This window comes from Perca flavescens, chromosome 17, assembly GCF_004354835.1.
Source record: "Perca flavescens isolate YP-PL-M2 chromosome 17, PFLA_1.0, whole genome shotgun sequence".
In the NCBI taxonomy this organism is placed as follows: domain Eukaryota; kingdom Metazoa; phylum Chordata; class Actinopteri; order Perciformes; family Percidae; genus Perca; species Perca flavescens.
Genome location: NC_041347.1, coordinates 20,958,873 through 20,986,585, shown reverse-complemented (window position 1 = coordinate 20,986,585; position 27,713 = coordinate 20,958,873). Strand labels below are relative to the sequence as shown.

Here is a 27,713-nt window from a genome sequence, read left to right as displayed (position 1 = left end):
AGTCTAGAGAGTAAATGATCATGTTTCAGAATATGAAGAAATGGAATGCATGACTCGGTGTGCAGCTGTGACCGTATCATTTCCAATTTTAAATATCACGCATGCGCACAAGCGTTCATGGCAGGGCTTCAGTAGAATTCCTCTGCCTGGAATGTGCACTTCCCAATCTTATTTTGATCTGACACCTTAATCTGCCCGTCCTTTCATGCTACTAAAACACATTTTCTCTGAGAAATCCTTTAGCCGCCCCAGCTAGCTACTTCACTTAAAATGTAGAGTGGATGGCGTGTACATGGCATCTGAGTGTGGTCTGCTGCTCCTTCTCCATGTTCTCTAGAAATAGGACATGAGTAACCGCTCTACAGGAACAGTGTAACATGGCCGACGTTGGCAGCCAGAAGTGCTTACATGGCAATACACTACTGTGTGCCCTCAGTCTATATGGAAGTGGATTGAACACATGTATTGACTTACAGTATCTGGGTATAGACATGGGGAAATGTTTGAGCAAAGCAGTAAATTTAAGGGAAATTGTTCCTTGTTAAGTCTATGAGCCTGAATGGAAGCTTGCACAGAGTACTAGCATTCCTGCCAGCCATTACAGCTTATTACGATAACTCTATCTTTCCAGGAGATAAAAACCTAGCCTTGTTGCCATTTGCCAGCTATTACTTTCGCTAATTATACTTAACTGCTTCGAGCTTATCTCCACTCCTCCTACACCATTGAGCAGTTATTTTTTTTCTTTCCCCTTAACACAAATTAGAGGTGGAGTGGGAGTTGGAAACGGAGAGACAGATAAACAGCACAGGCAGAAGTTCATTCAAGTGTTATTGCATTTGTGACTTGTCAAACAGTCTAACTGAAGCCTTCTAGGCACCTGCGGTCTGTTAGATGGATGCAGTTCAGAACAGCATCAACACACATAATGACCTTGCCTCGCTGGTGTTCAGCAGAGTCTACTGGAGACATTTAAAGAGTGAATATCTTCTCAGTGTTACTGGAAGGAGTTAAAATTGAATACTGTGCAAACAAAGGAGGTAGAAGGCAGAAGTCATGCTGCTGCTCCACAATAGATATGTTCCAGTGTTGAGAGAATAGAAAACACACATGCAGATGTAGGGACCATCTTTTAAAAACCAAACCAAGCCAAATCGGAATTTTCACAGCAAACCCACGCAAAGCAAACCTCATCTGTTTAACCACTGACCATATCATCTCCATCCACTGCAGCCAGTTACCACTGAGTGATTCCATCTCCAGCAGTCTCAAGATGAACAGGAAATTAAAATTTCAAAGATCTGCAGTTAGGATAAATCAATGGAGACAGATCAATGTTCATTGAAATTTCATGAACTTTGAGCCAATACAGATGAAAAAAACTAGACAGTTACAGTCTCCAGCAGATATTGCTCCTGCAACAGATAAAATGTAATTAACACGGTTAAAAGGGAGCAATGTTACAGATTGCACATCCATAATTTCATACTCCCTTCATATTGGCTGTATTATTAGAAAGGGCCAAAGACACCTGTTCAATCCGCTTAGATGACATTTAAAGTATGTGTGCCACTTCTCTAAGGACGTCGGCGGACTTTCACACATTACCGGCCTACAGAAATCCAATGGGTTCCCTTCACAGCTGATTGCAAGCGCAAATTAATATTGTAAAATGAAGATCAATACATGGACGGGGCACAGATCGATGACAGCTAAATTACGGCCGCGTTTTCCCCCTCATTCAAGATGAGTTGTGTTTTCCTCTCAAAGTCAATACCGTGCTGCCTCCCTCATTCATTTCTCAATAAACTTGCCGATGAATTTCAATCAAAATGCAGCTGTGGAGGAGGAGGGGGGTGTGGAGTTCTTCTAAAGCCCGTTGGGTGTGGATCATACTGAAAATGGGGCAAGAAGAGGAGGTAGAGAAAGGAGGAGGAGGAGGAGGGGAAAGATCCTCGTCTATCAAGAGCCCCCACCCTGCCTCCTCCGTCTATCTTTCCTGTGGCAGAGGACTGATGCTGTGACTTACTGAGGACAATCCATTTTAAGAGCCATTACAAAACAGACCTCTAACGATACTGTGGGACAAAAAGTGGGTCCAATTAAAATTAAATCAATGAATACGATCCTTACTGGGAGAGAGAAAAAAACACACAGCCATACTTTCATTTTTCTCTTGAAAGATACCCACAATACATTTCACAGAGAGGTGTAATGGGGGAAATACATGCTCAACTGCAAGTACTTATTTCAATCAATTTCCGGGAGCTGGATTTCACAGGTCACTTGCTGATAACACGCTGTGGAATAATGCCACAGTGTGCTTCTCAAAGCCTACCTGACAAGCTGCCTGACAGTGGGGGAGTGTAAGCACGTGTCACGTCAGCCCTCTAATTGGACACAAGGACCTTCCTCCGTGGAACCTTGTCGCGCTCCACACAAGCTCACAAGGCCTTCAAACCAGGCCCATCTACCTTGGCAACGAGTGTCTGCTCTACTCCTGTGGAGCTGGTGCTAAATACCAGAGTTGTAATGAGACAGGCAGGTATGGGGATATGGCTAGTGGATAACATGCTTTGACACATGCTAAAACTGTTGTGCCAACTGGTTACAACCCACTTGACTGTGGCGATGACATTTATAAATGCCTATTCCATCCTTACTCGCAGCAGTTCATACCGCAGGGTGAATAAAAAAAAATAAGAAGAATCTGCAGATAAATTTAAAATTGTCTCAAATTTGAAATGCTGTGTGTAGCAGATTTAGGAATTTAAAATACACAATGCTTATATGAAGTATTTGGTGTGTGTTTGCAAGTCCTCTTCTAAAGCTGTAAATCTGTTTACATACCTCCTTGAATGCCTTTGATTATAGCATATCTTTGCTGTAGACCAGACCCCATCACTGACCAACAACCAGCTGAGTACCAAACCCAACCCTGCAGGACAGGAAATGAAAAGGAAGCTCTCCATCTGATCAGCTTCTGAGTCTGGGACTTCAAAGTAAAGGCAGGGCTGGGAGGAGACGTAAGGATAGGCCCGATTCGCAGGCCGAACAGCACAAGGCCCTATCTGATGTGTTGATAAAGACGTCTGTGTTTGTTTATTTAATTTTTTCGGGGGGAGAGGAGGTTCCAAGACTGCATAACATTTTGTTCCTCCCTCTAGAAGACTGGAACAGGAAGTAAGTTTAATTTTGGATATGCAAACTGGATATCACTATTTATATCTCTAATTTGCAACGCTACAAGGTTGTTGGTTTAGTTTGGGTGGAACCATTGTACATGCACATAAAGGTGGTTTTTAACAACCATAAAGTAACTAATTGTAGTTGAAGCTTTACTTCAGAGACCTTACTTCTGCACTATAAACATGTTCCTTTTCCATCCCTTACAGGGCTGACATTTCTTGATCTCCACCAGTATTGAGTGAAGCACACATGACCCCTTTGTCCTTATGTTGATGAATGACTGCCTCATACCCATTTTGTCAGATTTTGGTGCAGTGGAGTCGATAGCGTCACCTTGACGAGGAAAGTTTGTGATCCATCAGCCCTCAAGGCTGTCTGCCCTCAACTAAGGCCTGGCAAGAGCAGCTCACTGTATGGGGCATCTACTCCATCCAAAATCCTTCATCCACTGCGCTGCGATCTTGTGAGGTCGAACGATTGGCTCTTATTACTGCCGCTTTACAGTGAGGAGGAAAAAAAAAAAAAAAAAAAAAACACTTGACTTGTACTAATAGCTGAGAAGCCATGCTGGTCACCAAAGGTCTGAAGACGAAGCACCCTGTCAGTGCCCAGCTTGGGAAATTAGCAAATAATGTTCCCTTCCCCCTGACAAATGTGTGACAGCTCGCCTTCGCCAATCATTCTCTCCTAACGTTATGATGCATGTCCTGGATCCCCACTGGAGGATACAGGCGAAGTTTACTGACCCTCAATTTACCCATGACAAATGGGGTCCCGGTAAATGTGCATTTTCTGGGGCGCGGAAGGGGTTCATTTTAAGCAATCCTGGTTATGTGGATGTCACTGATTAGGATAAATAGTGGCTGAGTGTGTTAGGACTGCTTGCAGAACCATATTACCAAGGGCCTGCATCGTTGCCCCTGGAGGGGAGCTCTCGTGGAAACTTGGCCAAGATAGAAAACCAAAAGCTCTGATGCAATTAGGAGCTTAAATTGGACGAATTGTACGGTCAAAGTTTTTATTTATGATTTACTCTTTCATACAGCACTATAACCATGCAGTAAAAAGGTTAAGGTGCTGCAAATGAGGCTGAAAATGGAGACTTTTTGTTTAAGAAATCACCTGATCAAACCAGTGTACTGTTTGCAGTGCTTAATAAAGTGTTAAGTATAACAAAGTATTGACCTCAGGTACAGCCAGGAGTTTCTCCTTTTGATTTTCTACAACCTTGCTGACAGTTGAACCAATGGATAACCAATACATGGATTAGACAGAGGACAAGCTAGCAAGCTCCAAGGGACATTTTGTTACAAGGTAAAAGCTACAGACTGTAAAATAACCAACGTGTCTTTCCTTTAAAAGTATGCCAATTAAAGTACAGATATAAGCTCCTTGAAGCAGTCAGTGAACCACAACCTACTAAAGTTTTATATAGTATGTCTGTTTGTCTCATTAGTGTTTTAAACATTCAATAGTCAATGCCAACAGGATTATTTGACATACATTACAGGGTGCTCTCTTTCTGAGAATGGATTGTGAGTTTTGGAGCCGTTCCAGGGTACTAACCCGAGTGAGGACGTGTCCCTCTGCTGTTCGAATTGGCTGCAGTCTCCTCTGTGTTGATTCTTGGTAATTTGTGATAATTTCTTAAATTGAGCGAGTTAAATCTCCACAATTAGGGTGGTGGTGCAAGAAGAGTCAACATGAAAAAAAAAAGTCTAAAAAGGCACTCCTCTCAAGCCGTGCTCTCGAGTCATGCTTGAAGCCATATGCTTTGATAACTAGACCTTTGATATGCACATGTTGCTCTCCTATATGACACAGGAACATTCTGGCCCTTTTAGACAGCACTGTGTCACCACATGCCCTTTTCACTCTAGTAATTTGCTATTGTAACTCTAGGTCATTTCAAACCCATTTGTTCATGTAGTGCATTTCAAGTGCTGTAACACAGAAGGAAAAGCGATGGTTTAAAAAGCTGTTTTGCTCTTAAATACATGATCCACTCTCTTGCGCTCAATGCATCAGCCCATTCACGTTTTAATGTCTAAAAGAAGTAGCTAACATCCTTTCACCTAGCAATTACAGTACATATGGAATCAGTGGTACCTAATTGTAGTGTTATGCATTCTGCTCTCTTTAACAGTTTCATTCTCTCAAGCGTCAACCCTTGTACAATCAAGGTGAGCCACACAGGGAATAGCAGAGCAGAGGAGCCGGACCTGTCTATTCGTGACTTTCTCTTTTAATTCAGCGCACTAATCAATTGTACCACCGTTGCCTCCAGGGGTAATTGTATCTTTATACTAACTGGAAGTGAGTAGGAACCCACGGAAGACAGAGAGGAAGAATGGGGGGGCGAAAAATCAACAAAGATAGAGAGAAGGGGACATGTTTCCCCAGTAAAACCTGATGGTAATCATCCCAATCCGCTTAGCCTCTGTGACTAATGGGGTCTGTTCTTAAGGGACCTGGCACTTTCACCAGGGTGCTATAGAAGCCATTAATGTCTTAACTTATACACCTTCTCAGGGCTGTGCAGTAACACATGTACACACAGACACACACTTGCGCGCGCACACACTTTTTTCCCTCTCCCTCGCTCTCACACTCTCATACAAACAGACCCACATACACACATACACTTACGCAACCACACTACACTCCTGTTTCATTATCCTGGTGCCTTGTTGGCCTCTGCTCCGCTCCTGCTAGGGAGGTTAAATGCAGGAGAGCTAGGCCAGACTGCACGGTTGGAGGAGAAGGGGACGGATGGCTGGGGGTGGTAGCGGTGGTGGTAGTGGAGCAAGAGAGGGGGGACTTGATGAGAAACAGCTGCCCCAGTATGGAGGGGTCTGGATGGAGGTTTCAGAGGGGGGGAGGGAGGGGGGCAGCCCCCACTTTGCAATTCTGCTGCACTCAAGGCCAGGGTTGTGCTGGAGGCGTGGGGGTGCTGGGGGAAGTGAGAGTGCTTTGACGCGCCCCCTGTTTCATTCTGCCCATCAGAGTTAGAACAGACAGAGGCTTCCAGGTCAGACAGGCTCTGACCCCCGCAACCTCTGTCTCCTCACCAATGATGACAGATAAGACCACCACTTCCTTCTGTTAGCCAAGATAATCAGATCCCTTACTTATAGTGTGACACACACACCCTTTCTCGCTCACATACACGTCTCTCTCGTCTCTTTGCACACTTTCTCTCCCATGAATTCATATTGAAGACACACGAGAATAACTTCAGACACACTCCTGCACTTAACCTGGATACTGCTTTTCTAATCTGATTCATAAAATATGAAACCACATTTTGCTTTACAAAATCAGCAAATTAGCAGAAAGCATTATCTGTCTCGCAATAGGGCAGATAAAGAGAATTGGCAGAATGAGATATCCTGACAGCTTGAGTTTAACAGAGCTTGGCAGCGCCCTTGTATGATGGGAGGTTAGAGGGGGATCCAATTGCACTTGTAGGAGCCCCTCCACAAAACACCTTTTCGCTAGCAGTGCAGATCTCACACTTTTAACATTCAGCAAGCAGGGCCATGGTTAGTTCATTATTAGCGCGTAGACTTGGGGATAAGGACTCCATCCAGACAGATGGAGGAGAAGGAGGGGGGGGGCACAAGAGAAGCCTGTAGACGGACAGAGGAAGAGAAGGTTTTAACTCACCAGTATAGACAAATCTCCCAGGGGCACCTTTGCAGAACTGCTTGGACTTGTAGGACAGCGTGACTTCCACAACACCGGGGATGTGCCGAGGTGGAGTCTGGACGCGGATGGCGTGGGGAGTTATCAGCTGGATTACAGGGGAAAAGAAAATAAATAATGAGCCCTCTGTAATAACAAACTAGAGAGTCAGTACTGTTACACTACTGGCGTGAAAGTGAATTAAAACTAGCTGAATTTATAATACTATTACTGAAGTTAGTCAACTCTATAAACTCTACATCATACCTCACTCCATACTAGCATGGTGCCGAACACGACTTGTAGGCCATCAAAGAAGTTGTCCCCTATGATGATGACAGTGGCTCCTCCAGTGGTCCATCCCTCACTTGGGCTGATAGCCTTGATGCACGGGGTGGCTGCTTATCCAAGACAAAGAGAAGAGCAAATTCAGCACCTAAGCTTTAACATTTGGGCCCATGTCTCTCTCCACACAGACACATTACTGCATCACCTCCATGTCTCTCTCACAAAGACATATCATGGAAATTGCCCCTGGAAAAAAAATGATGGATTTGTTCTTTAAGGCATGAGAATCAAAATCATTTATCAGCGCGCTGGAGTGGTGTAGTTAAGCAGACCCTTCAAATGGTCCACTTCACAAAGGCTAAACGCCGGGCTCGCCAGGAAAATGATTTGATGGAGCAAATTATGTGTCAGGGCAAATGTAGCTATCAGAATTGATTAAGCATGCACCCGCATGTACAGTAAAATTTCAAAGTTGAACACATCTTAAATGAGTCAAGAATACGGGCTGTTAAAGTGGAAATGACAAGCTAAAGCTTTGCTGGTTCATGTTATTTCATTACCTTTGTTCTGCATATGCAGTGCAGTGAAGGCACACTGAGTGTAGCTTCAGGTTTCATAACGTGAAATGCACTCATGAATTATTCAGATTGAGGTTTTTTTTCTTTTTTTTTGTGATCGATTCAATCCATTTCATATTGTTTATTACAATGCTTTTCATCTGGCATGACTTCTGCTACGTAGCTCTGCCATTCATCAACAGTCTGGGTTGTTATTATAATCTAATTTGAGTGATCTGGTGCCTCACATTCACTGTCATTTGATGCATTACCTTAATATGGTGTTCAGCACAACACCGTGTTTACAACAGAAATAGCATGACAGCTAGCCATAAAATAGCAATATCAAATTTAATCTATTTCCATCAATATCTTTTAATACACTATGAATTGTGCATGTTTTTCCTCCCCTTCAAAATGTGAGCAACTATTTCAGCAAGTTCCTTTTTTCTTTAGAAGCTCAGTTCTAAACCTCTATTATCCTTTCCATCCAGTAAGTAAATCACAGTCGGCCATTGTTGTATGGATCACCTCCGACAAGACATCTCCCTTTGTTTGCCTTGCTGTTGGGTCTGTTCAGGTCATGTTTGCTCTCTCTCCCTGCCCATAAAGTGCACACACACAAATTGGTACTACAGGGAATCTGACTTTAACAGGCGCTGTTGACTTCATGCTAATCACCGTCGTACAGATTTTCATTTGTGAGGCCTGGAGGAGTGACATTTGCTTTCCTTAATTGCGAAGCGGAGCGTCTGAAAGAGGACCAAACCTCTATGGGCATGCTGGGCCCCCTCTAAGGGCCTGACCTTCATCAGTGCGGACGATTACAGCAAATAATTCACCCTTCAAAATTACTGTAAACAAATTGACTTTGGGGATGAGAAAGGGGGGGGCAGGAAGGAGGAGGAGGCAAGAAAGGGCCTGATGGTGACGGTGACTGTTGGGGGGCAGCTGCAGCCTGAAACCTACGACAGGCATACGCAATCACACACACACGCCAACACACACACACACACACACACACACACACACACACAAGCACACACAGACACACACACAGGCACAAGCACAGACGCACCACCTCGGAAATCCCAGTGCCCCCTCCCACACACAGAAGGACCCATGGAGAGGCAGAGACTGAGGCCCTAAGCCTTCCACCCTTCTGCCTAAAAATTTGCATATGTCTCAATGCACAGACAGAGAGGGGAGCATGTGCTGAATGGGGACCGTGGCGAAGTGGATTACACAGTCAGCGCAGGCGATCTGATGACAGACACGCACAATGCCCCCTCAGCAGATGATAGGCATCATGACGAGTGGACGGATGAGGATGCAAATAGCTGAGTGTTGCATCACTAAGTCTTTGCAAACGTTGGGCTACAGTAGAGGAACTTTACTTGATTTGAAGTCAATTTAGTTTTGTGCTGAATTGTTACCCTGTCCATTTAAAATTTATTTAAAGATCCACTTTGCTGCGAAATGACCTCAGGCAGCCGATCTGTGATCCGTCCTAATCTTTTTCCTCAGTGGATAGGGTTAGCTGCAGTGGACGTCAAAACTGATCCAAGATCTGAGCAGAGGAGGTCCCAGCTCTAGTATTGTGACACTCAAACAGGTCTGATGTGGCCCAGCGAAGCCGTCCTTTGTTCTGCCTGCTGAAATGTGTTGTAATTGTGCTGTGGGATGTCCAGATGGTCGGTTGATAGTGCAGCTGATGGGATTATACCTTTTACCTCTCCCTGGGCCATCTGTTCCCTTTGACTCTCTTTCTCTCTCTCTCTTTCTCTCTCTCCCTCAGCATCTCACTCATTCTCAACCTCTCTCTCTCATACTCTCTCCTTCTTTCTCCTTTCCTTTTCCCCCCTTCCTTCTTTTATCCCTCTCTTTCTTCCTCTTAGGCCCAGCAGTCTGGATTCACTTGTCTTTATTGCATAAACCCTAACAGCATTACAGCCACTTGGCATGCAAATGAGGCAGGCGCTGCAGGCTCTATGCTGAGTCTCCTATATTGTCTGGGGCTCTATAATGGTGGAACTGAGCTAAGGAACGTGTGTGTGTGTGTGTGTGTGTGAGAGAGAGAGAGAAAGAGTCTGTGTGTGTCGGTGCTGCACTGTTCGTGTGTGTCTGCGTGTGTGGGGGGTGATGCTGTGTGTGAAAGACTTGGCTATTTGTGACCATGTTTATGCACCTTTGAGCCTGAATCTATACATGTTTGAGTGACAGGCAGCCACAAAGCACATTTGTGTCTGAATGCATAATATGCTTGTTGTGTGACAGTACACACAAGTGAACAAAAATGTCACATGGTAAGATTCAGTCTGTCATCCACAGGCTATCCCCTTCCTGTGCCAATAGGGGGCAGCACCTCTTGATCAACGAGAGCAAGTCGGTACAAGTGCAGTGTGAGCTGAGAGGAAGGATGCCTCTGTTTCAGCCACATATCTGAGGCTTCTCGCCCAGTGAACTCCCGAGGAAGAATGTGTTGCTAATTTAAAGCACGCTGTCTGTCTGCCTGCTAGTTGTCAAAGCACTATGGAAGACATGGCTAAAATTACATTTTATGACCGGGTCTCCTTTTCTCACATCTCTGTTTGTTAAAGGTGTCTCAAACAAAGCCAGCAATCGTTGTTGATGCATGTTAAATTAGTTTGTTATGGTGCTGAGCATGGCAGGGAGAAAAAAAAGAAAGAAAAAAGATTTCAACTTGTGAGAGCACACGCGGTTAAGCAGAGGGAAGGTGTATTAAAGTTATTAGACAAAGACATGTTCAACTGGGCGGTTGACAATAGCTTTTTTTCTTGCTTTACGGGGCGTCACTCTGCTGCTTTGAAGAGTGTGGTGAAGAGAGGAAGAAAGGGATGGGTAGAGGTAACCTGTAAAGAACACAACCACACAAGCACACACACACATACACAGACACACAAAACACAGAGAATCCCATGGGAGAGGGGGAACATGGAGGCGAGGGCTCAACCTCTTTAATTGCTCCCCTCATTAAGAAACTGGTTGCTAGGCGATCCACACCTATCGTGTCATAAACGTGAAACACACAAACAGAACGTCAGCGAACATAATGACTTTGGTGCTCCGGGCAGGACTTTAATTATTTGATTTTGTTCTCCAGTAGAGGAGTCATTAATAAAGACAAAAACAAATAGATTAGCTTTTTCCCCCACTAGGACTGGAGAGCACTGAGATATATTAATTGTCTAGTCTTTTTTTTATTTTTTTTATTAGTCGTTGTTGTATTAAACATTACATTTGCTTTTGGTGATAGAACCATTAATGCCCATTAATGTGTAGAGAAGCTTGTTTTAGTCAGTGGTGTATATAAACTGTTTGCCCAGCCATAATTGGCTCTTGAAATCTGAAGATAAGCAATTTGCACAATTGGCCCAAGTCAGTTCTCTCTTTTTTTTTCTCCTTTCAATCTTTCAGCTGTGTGTGCTCCCATCTGCGAGTGGAGGCCATGAGGGTCATAAGGTTATGTTTAGTGCATTTTACTTTTTGGATTTCCCATGGTTTGGTGGTCCTTCTTTTTTCTCTTTTGGCTGAGCAGGCAATCAGTCTATCATATGGAATCAGTTGGAAGAAAAACAGTAAGTTCTGTTTTTCTCATAGGCCGCCCCCCAACTTCACACACACGCATGCAAACACACACACACACACACACACACACACACACACACACACACACACACACACACACACACACACACACACACACACACACACACACACACACACACACACACTATCAACCCACCCTTTCTTCCCCCCCTCCCTTCTCTCTTTCTCCTTCTTCCCCCTGTTTCAGCTCACTCACAGCTAAATCTGCAGAACCCAATGACAGGAAATTGACCTCACAGCCAAATTCTTAAGCAATTTGATCATGTTTCACATAGGCTTTTAGGACAAATGTAGGTGCATTAGGAGACTGGAAGTAGTATAACATTTTAAAATCGTGAATTAGCCTGAGTGTTATCCTCATCATTAGGGATATCAACATAATAAATACACACAGTAATGCATATTATTTCCAGTCAAGATGATAGGTATGATGGAGCAAAAAAAGCAACTTAAAAAGTAAAAAATTTAAGTGATGGAGGAACAAATGACTCTAAGCAACTAGAAGCAACTAGGTGTGTGATTTGTAAAATGGGTTGATGTCTGAAAGAAACTAGGAGGAAAAAGGAGTGTAGCAAATTATAAGATGTAAAAATGTGCCTACCATTCTCCAGATAAGGAGGCGTACCTTCTGAAGGGTCGAGTCTGCGAGCCCTTCGCCCATGCTTGGAATTGTTGTGTACGAACATGTTGTCAGAGACAGCCAAGACATGGCCGTCCACATTGACGGTCGTCGATACGACAACCTGCAACAAGAGTGAAGGTGAAACATGCAATTTAATACATTGTAAGATAAATAAAAAAAATGAAGACTGAGAAACATTAATGCTCTGGGGTACAGGGGATGCATGAATGCTTAGAAACAGCTGTGTCCAGGTACATGCCTGTGTGTTATTGATTACTATTGTCAAACCTCTTGAAGTGGTTGTTCTCTTTGGACATATTGCATTACAGTTACCCTGCTTTACAGCCATTTTGTTTTTGCTTTTTAGTGTCTTGCATTTGTGTTCAGCTAATTGACTTTTCAATCACTAAAATACCATTTCCGTTTACTGTCATCATAGCTGAAGCTCAGAATTATTGATCAGCTTGTCCATCTATTTGAGGATGGAAGGCCTCCCTTTTAAAATATTACTGGAGTCATTAGCAACTGAACCGTACTCCATCCCATCACTCAACAAACATTTTACTAGGATCGGATTCCAAGCCACACTCTATATTTCATAATGCTTATTTTTGTTGTTGTTTTTTTGGCTACCACATCTTCCAAACATTGAGCCGCATGTGAATGGCCAAAGTGTTTCTGAGCCGGAAACAGAGAGCCCCTCTCAGGTTTGCTTCGCCGGTAAGTGACCTCGGTGTAGCAGTGGAATTTAAGGGGGCGCTTTTTTTTGGTTGGTTAGGGAAGGGTGGGGTGTAAGGGGGAAGAGGGGGAGAGAAGGGGAAGTGAAAGAGCTCCATTCTTGTGAGCAGGTTCAGAGCTGGGCCAAGCTGAGGATGATGGATTGGGCCCTCTCTGGCCTCCAGCTGGTTTTGGGGGGTAATAAGTGGAGTGGAAGGCATGCAGAATACACAACTTTGGCCAGAGAAACACCTATGGTGGAGCATCTGGGAAATCTATTTGGGGAAAATGGCATACTAACTGTTGGACTGAAGACAGGGGATGATCATCAGCAAAAATAAAATCTAAAATGTTGTTTTAGATTCGATGTACATGTTTTAGTTTCACAAAAAAGAAACTTAGTTCTTGCATTCCTTTTGACACACAGGAATGAGAGGTAAAAGCCCTTGGTGGCTGTCATGCATCAGTCCACATTCACCCTGAGGGAAGATTCGAGGAGGCAGGGGAGGTCTGATGGTGGTGACATCAGGAGGGGACACCCTGTCTTGTCTGTTTCATGTCTGGGCTTCCTCCTGGAGGATACTGGCTTGTGTGTCTATCACAGAACAGTGCTGCCAGTGACGGACACCCTCCTGTAGTTTATCGCTATCCTGATAGGACAAATCACACTAAACTCTCACTCTCTCACCTTGACCTAGTGGGCTACTTGTGGTGAAAGTATCTGGGCAGAATGGATGGATGGTTGGATACATGGATCAGCAGGGGGGGGAGGGGTCAATAATTTCAAGGTTCAACTACTTGACACATTAGAAGCGAGAGGGTTAAAGAAGCAGTTGAAGTGCTCAACGGTCATGTCCTTTTAGTGTAAATCGCAGCATTTTGTCAGCCCGCAATAATGATGGTTTTCAGATGGCTTAAGATGGTTTTCATTGGCTATACAGTGAACTGCATATGTGTGAGTTTAAGTGTATGCATATGTGTGTATGAATGAGAGAGGAACGTAGAGAAAGCAAACATATGCGCTCCTAGCTTGTATGAACATCCATCCAAGTGTGTGTGTGTGTGTGTGTGTGTGTGTGTGTGTGTGTGTGTGTGTGTGTGTGTGTGTGTGTGTGTGTGTGTGTGTGTGGGTGTGCGCACGCGTGCTTGCGCATATGTGTGTATAAGAAGGTATGCGTTTCCGCTGCCAGACAGATCCTGAGTTAACACTGTTGTTACATGTGGTTGGATCATCTTCCCCTCTGTGCTGAGGCTCAGAAATCTGTCAGGAACACAATTGATGGCACTCTTAAATCCTATATCCTTATTTGTGTCAGATGGTATTCCCTAATAAATATTCTGTCCAGATAGCACAGGACACGAAATCCCTCACTCTCTCTTTCCCTGGGTTTTGCCTCCTTCAGTGGCAATAATAGAAATGTATTCAAATTGACTTTGTGTAGTGTAGCTGTGCATTGTCTGCAAAAAGAGAGACAGACAGTGAGAGACAAACAGAAATAGACAAAGGATGGTGTGTGAAATTTTAGACTTCAGTCACCTGGAATCTGCGCATATCTCGTGGATTCCCTGCATTCTTCAGACAGTTCTGATTGCACTTGAGGAAGAACTTTAGGAAGAATCTGAAAGAGAGCACAAAACAAAAGCAAACAAATATTTATTACACCTTTCAAATGATAAATTTGTGAAATATTTAAGTAACACTTCCCCATTCGATCCATTCATCAGAAACAAACAGGACGTTGAACTATTTCAGTTTGGAAAGTCGCAGTGTTCGTCGTTCCCTCGAAATCAAAAGCATCAGTCTCTTTGTCATCTCATCCCCTCACCTGAGTTCAGGGGTCTTTCCCTACACCCATCTGCCACTAACATACAGGAAGTCACTTGATATTCCACCCACCTCTTTAATCCCAGGACACCCCCTGTGCAATTAAAGTACTCCTGTTCAATAGGGAAGCAAATGAGGCCCACCTGTGACCAGGTCTTGTTTGAAGAGCATCAGGGATAAAGGACCTAACAAGGTGGGAGCGCGCCACAAAACTTATAGTCCTGTCAGGCAATTAGGCGGACACTCCTGGGACCACCGTATGCCACACACACAGACACACAACGCATACACACACCCATGCACTTGTGGGTGGGTGAGGCAATTATGCCACAAATTACAACCTGGCTAATCGTCTCTGAACAAATGTCACGTCTGAGTGAGATCTGGACTTGGTTAGTTTGCTCTCCTTCTCTCAGGTCTCGCAAAATGTATTGATAAAGCCTCGTAGTGAGAGCTGTATATCAGATGTGGCCACACACACACATACAATAGTTAAAAAGAGTAAGATTAACAACAGGGCCAATAAGAAAAATTGTCTCACATGTAGCCTATTGTGTAAAATATTACACAACCACACAGAATAAACAATGAAATTGACTTGTTTTTGTAAATTCTCCCCAAATAATCATGACTGATTGTGCCTCTGCTTTCTCCGATTCATTATAAATACCATGGCGAGATATTTATTTTTCATCACATTGCCCTAGCGTTACTATATGCAATACTGTGGTTTCCATTGTAATACAACCTTGGCTTACAGAATCACAGCGGCTCATTGGATTACCATAGATTGCACCATAGATTGCATGGCCATTTCATTCCGCTAAATACAGTGGCTTGTGTGGCCTGTGAGGACGCTTTCACAACACTTAAGACTTCTCCTTTACCCAGTGGGATCCTGGCCAGGCCATAAATCAGAGTCTGAAATGACCCTTCTAACCCTGGCCACATTAACACATGCACTGGTCATTTAGAAGCGTTCTTCGATAGACTCCTATACCTTGTGCTTAACTGAGGGCCCAGGAGGGAGAGGAGAGGAGAGGTGAGAAAATATTTTCACTCCACATTCAAGGAGCTTTGGCTTGGACATCAATAAAAGACGTTTTAACCCATGCCAGAATGCTGATTGCCTGTCGGTGTGTGGTGAGGCCATAAAAAACCTGACTTGTCATTAGTGCATTTCGCTTGATTGTGTTCACTGTGTTTTCGGGTTGCATCTGTTGGCTGATCATCAAAATGACCATTATGTACTCTAATTCCCTGACCCTGTTTTTATTTCCCCATAGAGTCATAATGTAGAGCAGCAGACATCTGCGGAAAGCAGAGCTGAAATACGACTTTTATTTGTCTGTCGCCTCTCATACAGATTGGGTAAGGCCAGTGTGTTTGTGCACGTGTGTATGTGTGTGCGTGAGAATGTGCACGTACATGCATCACCCGTTGGTAGACAATTTATGTCAGAGCAAGAGATAGAATACATTTCCTCAGCAATGCATTGACTTCATAAAAGGAACACATTACTTCCTGAGTTAGTCTTGTCTCTTTTCTTGGATACTTTAATGCTTTTACATACTGTTTCTACTACAGCGAAACCCAAAGTTAAGAAACAATAAACACAAGAAATTGAGTGCCCACGCTATCATAAAGTGGCTCCTTTATGTTTACTGTTATGAAGGCAATTAAGCACAATTTCTCAGCTAAAAAGATAAGCTTAATTTTCATAGTCCACAGCAGTGGCAGTGCTATAGCATCCATTACATTTGAGTTGGTTAAGATTCTCCATGAGCACAGTGCAAATTGGTCCTTGGTGAGAAGGAGAGCAATTAAGACAAGGCCCCTCTCTCTCTCTTTTACTTCTTAAATATCTACAGAAGTTTGTGCTGGTGTTTTGGCACGCACGGAGACAAAAGAAGGTTGTTTAATTGTTTTTTAATGGGATATCAAGTCGTCGCTGCCATTAGATGTTGGCAATGGAGGGCAAAGGGGGATAGAGAGAAAGAATGAACTGCAATTAGGTTTGATTAAAGCTATCCTTCTCAATAATCAGCTGTTCTGACAGGACAGGGGGACCCTGGTGGCCGCTGAGATGGAGGAAGGTGTTGAGTGATATTAAGGCCAATGAAGGGGATATTAACATGGCTAATTAAAGCTCTTCCAAAGCCGGGAGAGGAGGCTCTCAGTGGACCGCACTGGATGAAATAATCGGCCAAGGCAGCTATCAGTTGGAGGAGAGAGAGAAAGGGAGTGCGGGAAGGGGTGGGGTGTAGTCCATCTGAGGGAAGGGGGGAGTAGAGGGAGGGATAGTGGGAGGCGTAAAGGAAAACTATGAAGTGTGAAGAAAGACAAAGAGGAAGACATCGACAGGCATATAGAAAATGACTTCCAGGGCAGCCACGGAAGCTCATTTTGACATCAACCCTCTCTGTCTGCATGCCCGAAGCCTGCCAGTATAACTAAGACCTGACATCAGCTTTTATCTCCGACAGCTCGTCGTACAGGGCCACAAATCAACGTTAAAACAATCCTGCTCATGTCTTGGTCTAAGGCAATTAATACGATTCTCCTGTAGTACCTCCATGCTCGCCCGCTGCCGAAGCTACTAATCATGCCATAATGATTTCTCTCCCTCTGGTCAAAGGGGAAATAGATTGTCTCTTTAGTAATGCAGCAGGCTCGGTGCCTTCCACTCCCTGGCTTCACAGACCCAGTAATTGAGGAGAAAAAGGCCGACTTTGGCACTTTGACTGATTTGAGGGCTGCTAGACCCTCTTATCTTTACTCTGATCATTTTAGGCTGACACTCAAAGGAAGACCCATCGCCCTAATTCTAGCTCACCCTCTACCATCATCAAACAGAGAAGGGAAGAGAGAAAAAAGAAGAGAGAGGGGGAAAAACAAACAGGCGAGGTGAAGAAGGCCTTCTCTCATTTAAATGGCCAACTTAATTGCAGGGTTGATGTCACTCATGCATAAATGTCCATCCCTTTGATTTGAGTGAAGAGGGCAAATAAAGATAATGTTGTATTATTAAGAAGGCTCAATCGACAGAGGAGGGTAGCTCTCCTGTCAATTTCATTATATTTTTTATCCATTCATTTTCAGATTTGTATCATTTTTTATGACTTGTGAGAAACGTTGAGACTGAGCTATTTGAAATTCTTTTCATTCGCTGAGAGTTTCTTTTTTTCTCTTCGATAGTACACCTTATTGTACAAAAGAGCTTCCCCTTATTTGTTTAGGCCGTTACACAATACACTGACAGATGGCCACAGTATCTGTAAGAGTCAGACTACAATCTGCTGACACCAGATCTCTACGCTGAGATAGTAGTACACGGGTCAATAGCGTATCGGATTTCCAAAACGCCAGGGTCTTAATGTCAAGCCTCCTGCCTTCCCTACCTACTGGTCCAGTTATTAGGCACTCCACTGAACTGCATTCAGATCCCTGTTGTGACAAGGCGGAGCAGGTAAAACGAGAAATAGAGACACTTATAGATCTTAATCTTCTTGAGCACTTATTTATGCAACTGAGTGGTCGTGGCTATATATGCCAGTTAAGTCCCTGGGAGGCTGAGCCGAGCTGCGTGGCCATTTCTGTCGTGTTCTGGTTCGCCGCTGTCTTCTCTCGTCAAGCAGAGCTGTTTTTCTCGCCTTAGCTGAAGTAAACCACAGCACATTAACAATATTTGCTCTGCCCCTGTACAAGCACCGAGGGACCAGACCCACAGATCCTATCACTTCTTTATCAGGGAACAAGTGCCTCACTATCCAACCTTATTGGGTTTGGGAGATTAACCCCTTCCACTCATGGGCTCTGCCCATCTCCTCCGAGAGCAGCAAGGCAGATGTCACTGTGATTATTATTGCTCGACATCAAATATCCCAACTACATATCTCTGAGAATTTATTGGGTATTTCCAAGGCCTTTTTTTGTTTTTATTTCTTTATTTCTTTCAGCTGTTATTGTCTGTTCATTTTGTTGTTTCATATTTCATATTTTTGTTGGTGGTGTGTGTGTTGCAGGGGTGTCACAAATAATTTATGTGCTTCCTCTGCACCCTAAGATGTAGCTGTGTCCTTCCATTCATCCCTCTTTACCCTCTCCTCCACCATCCCCCTTTCTCTCTAATGGGCAGAGTGGCATTGACATTATATCACTTGAGGATCCCTCACTCTGTCAATCCCTCTTCATTTACTCCATGGCTACAGGACTCATTATGGTAGCTCATCCTGCTACTCTCTCTCTCTCTCTCGTACTCTCACTCATTTTCCTCACCTCCTGTCTCGCTTGCTCTCTAGCTCCCTCTCTCTCTCTGGGCACTGTTAGTTTCTTACTTAAGAGAATCGCTCGTCTTCACAAATGGTTTCACGTCAAACCCACTCCTAGCAAGCTCCCACTGATTCCTTTCAGGCTTTGGCACAGGTTTACTGTTACAGATTAGACGAACACTTGGAGCTCCTGCTAACTATCCATCACTTGCTAACAGTGGACTAAGGCTGTGTGCTTTATGCAGCTTTTAGCTCCAGCCCGCCACATACTGCATGTTTAGCCCCAAGCTTTCTCTCTGCCTCACCCATCCCCTCACATCAAGATACTGCTGAGGCTGTGTACTGTTGCACGCTGCTCTTTGTTTTACTCTGAATACGCCTTTTCTCTACCAGGACTTTGAACACAATATAATAAGACACAAAACATAAATAATTCTGCGTTGTTTTGTCTTGCGCGGGCCTGTTGTAAAAACGAATCAAACACTGGTTGCCGCTATACAACCAACATCATCTACATCCAAAGTGGAATTCATAAATATTATTGAATCATCACTGGCACCATAAAAACAGTGTGATGATGATTACTACTATGACAATCTCAAAGATGTCGGTCGTGAGGTTGCTGACATTACGAAAATAATCACGTACATCAACAATGCAGTGCTTGGGAATATTTACTCTGCTCACCAGCTGGACAGCAGAGAGGTGTCTCCAGGTTATTATTGCGCAGGAGGAGAAATATGGTGCTTTGATTACTGGTCAGCATTGGAGCTCGGGGCCTTAAGGAAATACCAGTCAGCACCTCCCTGCGCTAGTGAGATGTAAGATAAGCATATGTTGAAGTAACTCGCCAGGGTGAATAGTAGTATTTAGGGTGTTGGACGTGGGGTTCTGGAAGGCCCCAGAGCCGCTCTACAATGAGAGCCATACAGTGCTGTCTCTCTCCTGTGGCACCTTGGAGTGATCAGACCCAGGCAAGACGCAGAGGAACGCAGCTGTACAGGCAATGCCAGCAGGGGGGCTTTGACCGTTTACCGACAGCCATGCTGGATCCAGCAGGCCAGTGGGGGCTTATTCATGTGTGTGTGTGTGTGTGTGTGTGTGTGTGTGTGTGTGTGTGTGTGTGTGTGTGTGTGTGTGTGTGTGTGTATGTGTGTGTGTGTTATATATAGGTCGGCGAGTCAGTGGTTTTGCTGTCTGTCCATGCATGCTCAAATGTATGCCAGTGTATTTCTACATCATATTATTACTAATGTATAATACATACATCTAAAGTGGCTGTCAGGACTGGTCAGTCATCATAAAACATGAGGCAGCCACTCTGACATCGCTGCCACATTAACGCGTTCTCAGAAGGCAAAAAAAAAAAAAAAAAAAAACACCCACTGTGGACTGTCATGTAGGCAGGGGGGATAGAGGCAGAAAGACAGAGAGTGGGTCGGTGCTTAAAGCTAACAGGTAACCTTTCTGTGCACCTAGGACAAAGGCAGGGGGAAAAAGAAAATGTCAAATTAAGAGAGGCCAGGCAGAGAGACGTGGCTGCCATATTTGTGTGAAAGCCCAGTGCTGTTGGCAGCAGAGATGGCTGCTTTCTGATTCATCTGGGGCCGTATGGCAAAGCTTTGTCAGTCTGTGCGAGGTATAAATAATTCAGGGTGAGAGATGGCAATTACAGGGCCCTGCACAACCAAAATGAATATTTTATAAGGACTAAAACTGCCCTGGAATGAATCACACACACATGGAGTCACACACACACACACACACACACACACACACACACACACACACAAGCATAAGTGAATGTGTGCACACACGTAAGCACAGATGCACCTAACCACACACACACACACACACACACACACACACACAAAAGGTAGCACATGTGAACCCTTAGCTATATTGTATTGTTGACAATATAACAATTTTATTATATAAACTCCTGCATTTTATTAATAATTTTTAATATGCTTGCATGTGTGATTTTCCACAAAATGTAGTTAAAGGTGAAGGATCGTGTTACATTTGTTGTTCTGTTGGGGGGAAAAAATTATTTTCCACCGCAAACAAATATACCTGTTTAAGATTGTAGTAAACTATTCAGTAGCCCATTTGAAATACATTAGCAGAAAATAAAAATAAAAGCAAGTGTTGTCAATATGAAGAAAACATCTATACAAAAAGCAGTCTCCAGAGACTCAGAGCCTTTACTTTTGACCCTGTAAATATGGTCTTTGTGTGTGAGCAAGAGGGGGGGGGCAAAATGCTAATGGGAAAAGATTAAACCCAAAAGCCGCCTAGAGCATTTACCTCTAAAGGGTTTTGTCTGTCAGGTTTCCTGCAAAACTCTGTCTTTATAATTCTGAGACAAAAAATAACATTGTTCCCTAGTCCTGAGGATGCAGTGGCTTGGTTGAATGGCCATTGTGTGGGCCTAGCTAATGATACCTTAGCTTTTGTGAGAGGGAGGCCAGGTAGGTCTGTGACATCAGCGCCACACAAGTGCTTCTCTGTCCGGATGTTTAGGGAAGGATTTCGTCCATGGTGGGAAAAGGGTATAGAGAATAAACAGGTCCTGTTTTTGTACCTGAATGTTGAACCCCTCTGCCTAAGACAGGGGTATACTGAGAAACAAAAAGCTTTTTGGACTTTAAACCATTACCATTACTTTTATCTAATGATGTGAATATAATATATGTACATCAATTTCTGGAAGGAATTGCTTTAGCAGAGAATGATGTAATTCCAGGGGTGTCTTTTTTACCTCTTTTTATTTCAGTGGGAGTGTGGGCGTATTATTTGTCAGTCCAAAGGGAAGATGGCAACCCTCTGAGGAAGGAGAGACCCCAAGCATGAAGACACCGATCACATGTGTTGGAAAAGTGACAGCAAGGCAAATGCTAAGAGAAAGCTGCTTCCTTACCGAACCACACACTGTTAGCGATAGCTGTTGTGAAGGCAGCTGACAAACCCGTAGCGTGGCATGTCTCGCCCCGTTTGTGAGTTTTCAAAGAATGTGATTTGCAAATAACATGAGTCTCTGGGCATAGACTGGGCATGTAAGTACGGTGAATAAAGCCCCCCTGCTCTGCTGAGGGAAACCCTTACTTGTCAGCTCAGTTCTTTGTCAGGAACCTGACAGATAAATAGGCAGTGTTTTGCCGCTCGCTCCTCCTGCCTTGTGTACACAGAGGCATGTGTCTGCTTCCACATACAGGTTGACTTGCTTTAGGGGAGGAATTTGTTAAAAGATACCCCACCGCTTCTCAGGGCAATGACTGAAAATATTGTGGGCCACTTCAGACAGCCTCAAACAACAAACAATGGGGGTTGATGTGTAACCAGATAAAACACAGATCGAATAGCTGGGTCTAAGCACCACTACAGGGCTTATTTTTCATGCAAATTACTACTAATGAGCTTCCTGAAATCTGACTAATTATATCAAAGTGATTTCTTTAATTAGTTTGTAATAATTCCTCGCATAAACATCATAGTAAACAGATTAAGCTATATAAAAATATCAATTTGTCACACTTTATATGAGATGCTGTGCTAATCTTGCTTCTCCAAAATGCCAGCGCAAACATTTATTAAATAATGAAATATGTACTTAGAGAATGTGTGGTAACATTAAGTAAGCATATCTTTTGCATATTTGTTACGGTTTTTCCACAATGGTCTCTCTAACATATAAGGGAGAAGCCTCTGAAAGAATAAGGGAACATAATGAAGAGAGTATAATGACGTACACATATGTAACTGGTGAGAGAGTCAAGTTAATAATTCAATATTACAGTATGATATCAATATAACATTCTATAATTAAAAGTCCTAAAATATCTAACTAAAACAGAGATAATGTTATTGTAATCCGACATTGGAGATTACACCACCGAGTGACTGGAAATACGGCATGTCCAATCCAAATACCTATTTGAAAAATAACAGACGACTTCAGAAAAGATAAGAAATTGCATTTATGTACCACTTTGCACCTCTTTTTAATCCAACAACATTCCTCAAACCCCTGAAGAGTAAAACTATCTAATATACTACCAGTCACAAGAGAACTCATATGACTACCGATCTTTCTGATACCCTCAATCTGCGCTGAGATGGATTAAACATTCAATTTGTTACTCGCCAGACCACCACCTAGGTTCACCACTTACCATACAAATGGAAAACACGCTAGTAATCTATTAGCCTGCCTGGTCTGACACTGTATTATGTTGTATTTGTATTATATTTACTTCAGGGAAATTACGATTCAAGTCATATTTATCTTCATGTGGAAATGTGTGTCTAAATGGAAATCACCTATAGTGCGAGGGTAGATGCAGAGCAATACTAATGTGATCCATGAACCGTGCGATTTAGTCACCCTCTATGGATGCACTATGGGCTGATTCTACATATCAAACATGCTCTCCCCCTGTTAAAGCCCATACCCAGAGCCCCTGATGCTGTTTGATAATTATTACGCTTACATTACAACACAAGACCTTGCCTGTGGAGCTGGAAGAGCCGCCCCCTTCCCCATAAACACACACACATACATACACGCACACGCATGCACGCACGCCCTTTGTCATATACAGTAGTAAACAGCTTCCCAGTAAGCTGTTTGCACTTCACTGCCCGCTCTAGGAAATAAAAACAAAGAGCAAATTGGGGGTTTTGCGTCTCAGTGAATAAATAAGGTTGTTTTACTCACAGAATCCATTACCTTTTAAAACATGTGCCTAATGCGTTCAGCCTTTTCATTTTACAAACAAAGCCTAAATTAGGAATTAAATACATTCATATTTAGATAACGGCATTAGCTTTATGACATCAATGTGAAAAAGTTGGACGCCATCCATATCATTCCCATGCTTCCATTGTTACGTTAAATTGCAATATTAATCCTGGCTCAAACCAAGGTACTGTAGCTTTTATGCAGTACACTTGAATTATGCTATTGAAGTAATTGATAGTGATTCAGTCATTGAAGGTACTAATCCCATGATTCAGTTCATCTCTCTCAGTGCCATTTACCTCCAGATGTTTAGAGTTTGGGGTAATCAATAAAGAGGGAATAAAGATTGGCATTCACAATACTCCCCTTGACAAGATCCAGCCGAATGTTTGTCAAGCAAATTAAACACACTTAGACTTTTCACCTGCTCCTACAACGACACCACATATGGCCGTGAAGTTAAAAATAAGAAACTCTGCATACATTACCATGCATAATGCACAACTCCCTCCATTTAATATGCAAATTTTGTAAAATATTACTGAATACCTTCTGTTCGGAATGAATAAATTTGAATTGCAATTAGAATAATCTTGTATAATTAATGAAAACTGTCAATTTTGGTTCCGAAGTAATTTGATTAGCATGTTGATAGGACACTTATCAAGTTCAGTAAACTGTTAGATTAAGAAGATGAAAAAAAAAAGATTCTAAGGATATTTTTCTCAACGGCTCTGACATTTTCCCTTGGCATTGTAAACAAAGACAGTAGCTGGCAAACTTCCTGAATCGTGGGGCGAGAAAGGGAGGGTGGAGAAACAGAAAAAGAGAAATAGAGAGGAGGACAGAGATAGAGAGCCTCTTGAGATAATCTGTGAATCTCAGTCCACAGATGAAAAGGAGTCTATCGTCAAGGCTCCTGAGTGAGCTACTCATCTCTGCCCTCTGCTCTCCAGCTAAGCCCAAGTTTATGGGATTTATCTTGTGAACCATTTGTAGTTTTCACATCACATGATGAGTTAAAAACAGCACACAGCTTTTCTAAATGTTTCGAGGCTATAAATGTAGAGTTCTCAGCTAAAACCCACAGACAACTGATCCCAGTCTGCAATTCATCTGAGAGTAGCTATCTATTAGCGATCAACAAATTGATGTACGCCATTGTTGTATTGTATAAAACAGAACCATCTGTACTGTCTACAGATGAACAGAGCTAGTGACCTCCTTTTCCCCTCTCTTTCTCTGCTCATTAGCTATCCTGAACCTCTTTCTCTCCTGCTTTCAGTTTTCAAACCCCCAAATGAGACCTAAATCGCTTGCAATACAGGTTAGCTTGAGGAAGGGGGGGGGCAAACATCTGTCGCGCTAGGTACCCACACGCAGCTCGGGGTATCTCCTGCGAGGAACTTTGGGGATGTTTAATTCATAAACGCTGTCATCCATGTAAACCTCCTGATTTCATAATGACTAACTCTTGGTGGTTTAATTAATTTAATAATGCCTTTCAGAAGCCATAAATGAAAGGGTCTCTGAAGTGGTGCATTAATTAGCCAGCACCGATGCTAGCCCTGTCAGAGTGGTGGCTGTCAAAAGCAGGGCAAAGCGGAGGATGGGCACAGCTGACGTTCTGAGGTCAGAGGTCATGCCAATCATGCTCCTCACCACACTTAATGAGTCATAATTTGTGTCTAGTATACACATGTATTAGGGTCAACCTGTGGTCATGTCCATAATTCTCTCCCCTTGCTAGACTACATGAAAATAACTGGCGGTGCGACAAGGTACATTCTCAGTAATAAGCTGTGGCATGGCCACATTATGTTGCTACTTGTATTTACATGGCAACCACCTCTGAAAGTGCAATCCATCAGATGTTTGCCTTTACCTTTTTATAAGGTTGATGTTGTTACTGTCTACATATTTCCCTTTTTATTACAATGTAATGGCTTACTTGCTCACAAGGTTATAACATAGAATAAATCAAATGTCATTAAAAGTCTCAGCAATTCAACGCATGAGCACACAAAATCATCACAGAGCCAACCAGATTATATTCCAAACTAACTCCATGCATCTCATAAGGACGTTGTTTTCCTTTTTCATATTTCATAAATATGAACCAGGGAGGTTTGTGTCTGTGCCTGTCCATTTATTACCATAAAAATCAGCTGACTGAAGTATCTCACTATCTGTGGAGGCAATTAACTGTTTTGAGAGAATGCGTAATACGGGACTTTGTAATGGTATCATTTGGAGTCAAGGCACAGATGCGCCGTGCGGAGCCATACTGTAATTAGAGAGAAACGCTGTACAGGTTTTCCACTAATTAGCAAATTATGCTGAAAATAGCATCAAGCTAATTAACAGTTATTATGGCATTTTTGAAAGTATGACTTTAATTAGCAAAGTCCTGACGCAGGCAATTTCAAACTCGTCTCCAAGAAGATGAGGAAGAAAAGAAGAAAAAAAACACGGGGCATGATCAAGAAGATACCCAGATTATTATGATGCCGTCAAAAACTAAAGGAAGGAGAGAAAAAACAGGAGGGGAAAAAGAGAGCCTGATTGAGGGAGGGAGGGAAGGGAGGAGGAGGAGGACCGGGGGGGTAAAGCTTTTGTGTGTTGTGTCTGAATCTCCATCCAAATGAGGGGACATGTGTGCTGTGCCACGTTGCCAAGAGGAGCCCTGAGCCGTGTGCCCAGTGTCAGGTGGCAGCGGCTCACCCCTCAGCTACCAGGCGAAGACGAGAGTGAGCTCAGCTGGTGCCCACAGCCACTCACTTATTCTACTCCGCTGCACATTAAAGGAGCCCTCGAGTGGAGCCAAGCAACGCCAGCCAGCCAACCTGACAACAACACTCTCCCTCCTCCTCATTTCCAACAGTTCCTCTTAGCACTTCCAGGAAACCCACCTTGGACCTAATGACGGTCGGTAAAAGCAGATAAAACTGAAGAATTCTGTGTCCTCTTAGTTTAAGAAAGAAAATATCTTCTGCTGTCTGGAATCATTTCTGTTTGGAGAAACGCCATTCATTAACATCACAGTTGTTGATAAAATGGACGAAAGTGAGTATTTGGGAGGTGTTTTGGAGAAATTGTGTTTTTAAAGGCGCCTGTGCAGAACCTTTTGATGGGAGGAAGTGTCACCAGTGGAAGTAAGGAAAAGAGTAAAAGAGGAGTGTAAGAAATGGAGGAAGAGAGGAGAGAAGGAGAGGGGTGGACTGAAGGGTCTTTGAAGGCCCAGTGTGTGAGAGAGAACAGAAGTGTGCCTAGCCCCAGGCAGCCTACGGCTCAGGCCCATTAGCTAGACTGACCTTGCCCGCGCCTTTGTCTTTGTGCTCTCCTCCCGCTGCTTCCCCTTCTCAAGCATTCCCTTTTTGTTGTCTCCGAGCGAGATTGGGAAGGGGGCCATATCTTTCAGCTTTCTAAACCTCCCAACCCCCCATCTACCACTCCACCCCCCCCCCCCCCCCCACCCAACACACTCCCTACGCCTTGCCTGGAGCTTGTGCCCCAGAGGGCTCAGTACAGTGACACCCCTAGCCGGTGGCCACCTCTGCCCCGACGAGATCTTGGCTGGAGTGGTCAGTGCCCCGAAGACCCCCAGAGAAAATGCTACATATCAGGGGGTCCAAATCATGGTGCTGCAGGCCTCGCATACATGCACCCACTCTGGGCAACCTGCCTCTTTATTGCCTGCCTCTCATTTGAGAGGATGGAGCCTGGCTGCCAAGTTTTGACACCGCCACATATGGCCTCCTCCATCAATCGGACTAATCAAGCATCAAGGGGAGGCAGGACCAGCTTAATTGCCAGCCAGATATAGCTGCTCTCACTTGACGTGCAACCTGAAATAGAAACAGGTCTGAGGAGACATGACAGAAGACAAATGAATACGGCCATTGTTCTAATAATTATATCACAATACACTTAGTCTTAAATCTACACTCTAGAAAAATAACAGCCCATGCAACAGATCCTGTTATTTCAACATGGCAAATCAACACTATTGCAAATATTGCCTTAATAGTGCATCATCTACTCATTAAAATGTGGATTATGTTCACATTTGTAATGTCTGGTACCTCAGGTAAGAGAAGTGTACAGTAAGTTGTAAGGGAGTTTTTTTTTTCCCATGCAGGCTGCAGTGCTCTGCTCCTCCAGAGTCCTTGAGGCATTCTGC

The 27,713-nt window shown here is 43.5% G+C and overlaps 1 protein-coding gene across 3 annotated transcripts in view; it reads right to left on the bottom strand.

Annotated features, from left to right (window-relative positions):
- LOC114571898 (transcription factor COE3) overlaps nucleotides 1-27,713 on the bottom strand; it is a 65,664-nt gene that overhangs the window by 11,953 nt on the left and 25,998 nt on the right. For 2 of the 3 annotated variants that reach the window (XM_028603166.1, XM_028603168.1), the window contains exons 7-10: nucleotides 14,228-14,309; nucleotides 11,977-12,094; nucleotides 7,144-7,277; nucleotides 6,859-6,985 (exon numbers count right to left, since the gene is read on the bottom strand). In XM_028603166.1, coding sequence (XP_028458967.1) covers nucleotides 6,859-6,985; nucleotides 7,144-7,277; nucleotides 11,977-12,094; nucleotides 14,228-14,309 — 461 coding nt within the window. The remainder of the gene's footprint in view (nucleotides 1-6,858; nucleotides 6,986-7,143; nucleotides 7,278-11,976; nucleotides 12,095-14,227; nucleotides 14,310-27,713) is intronic. The other variant, XM_028603167.1, reaches the window with a different exon arrangement.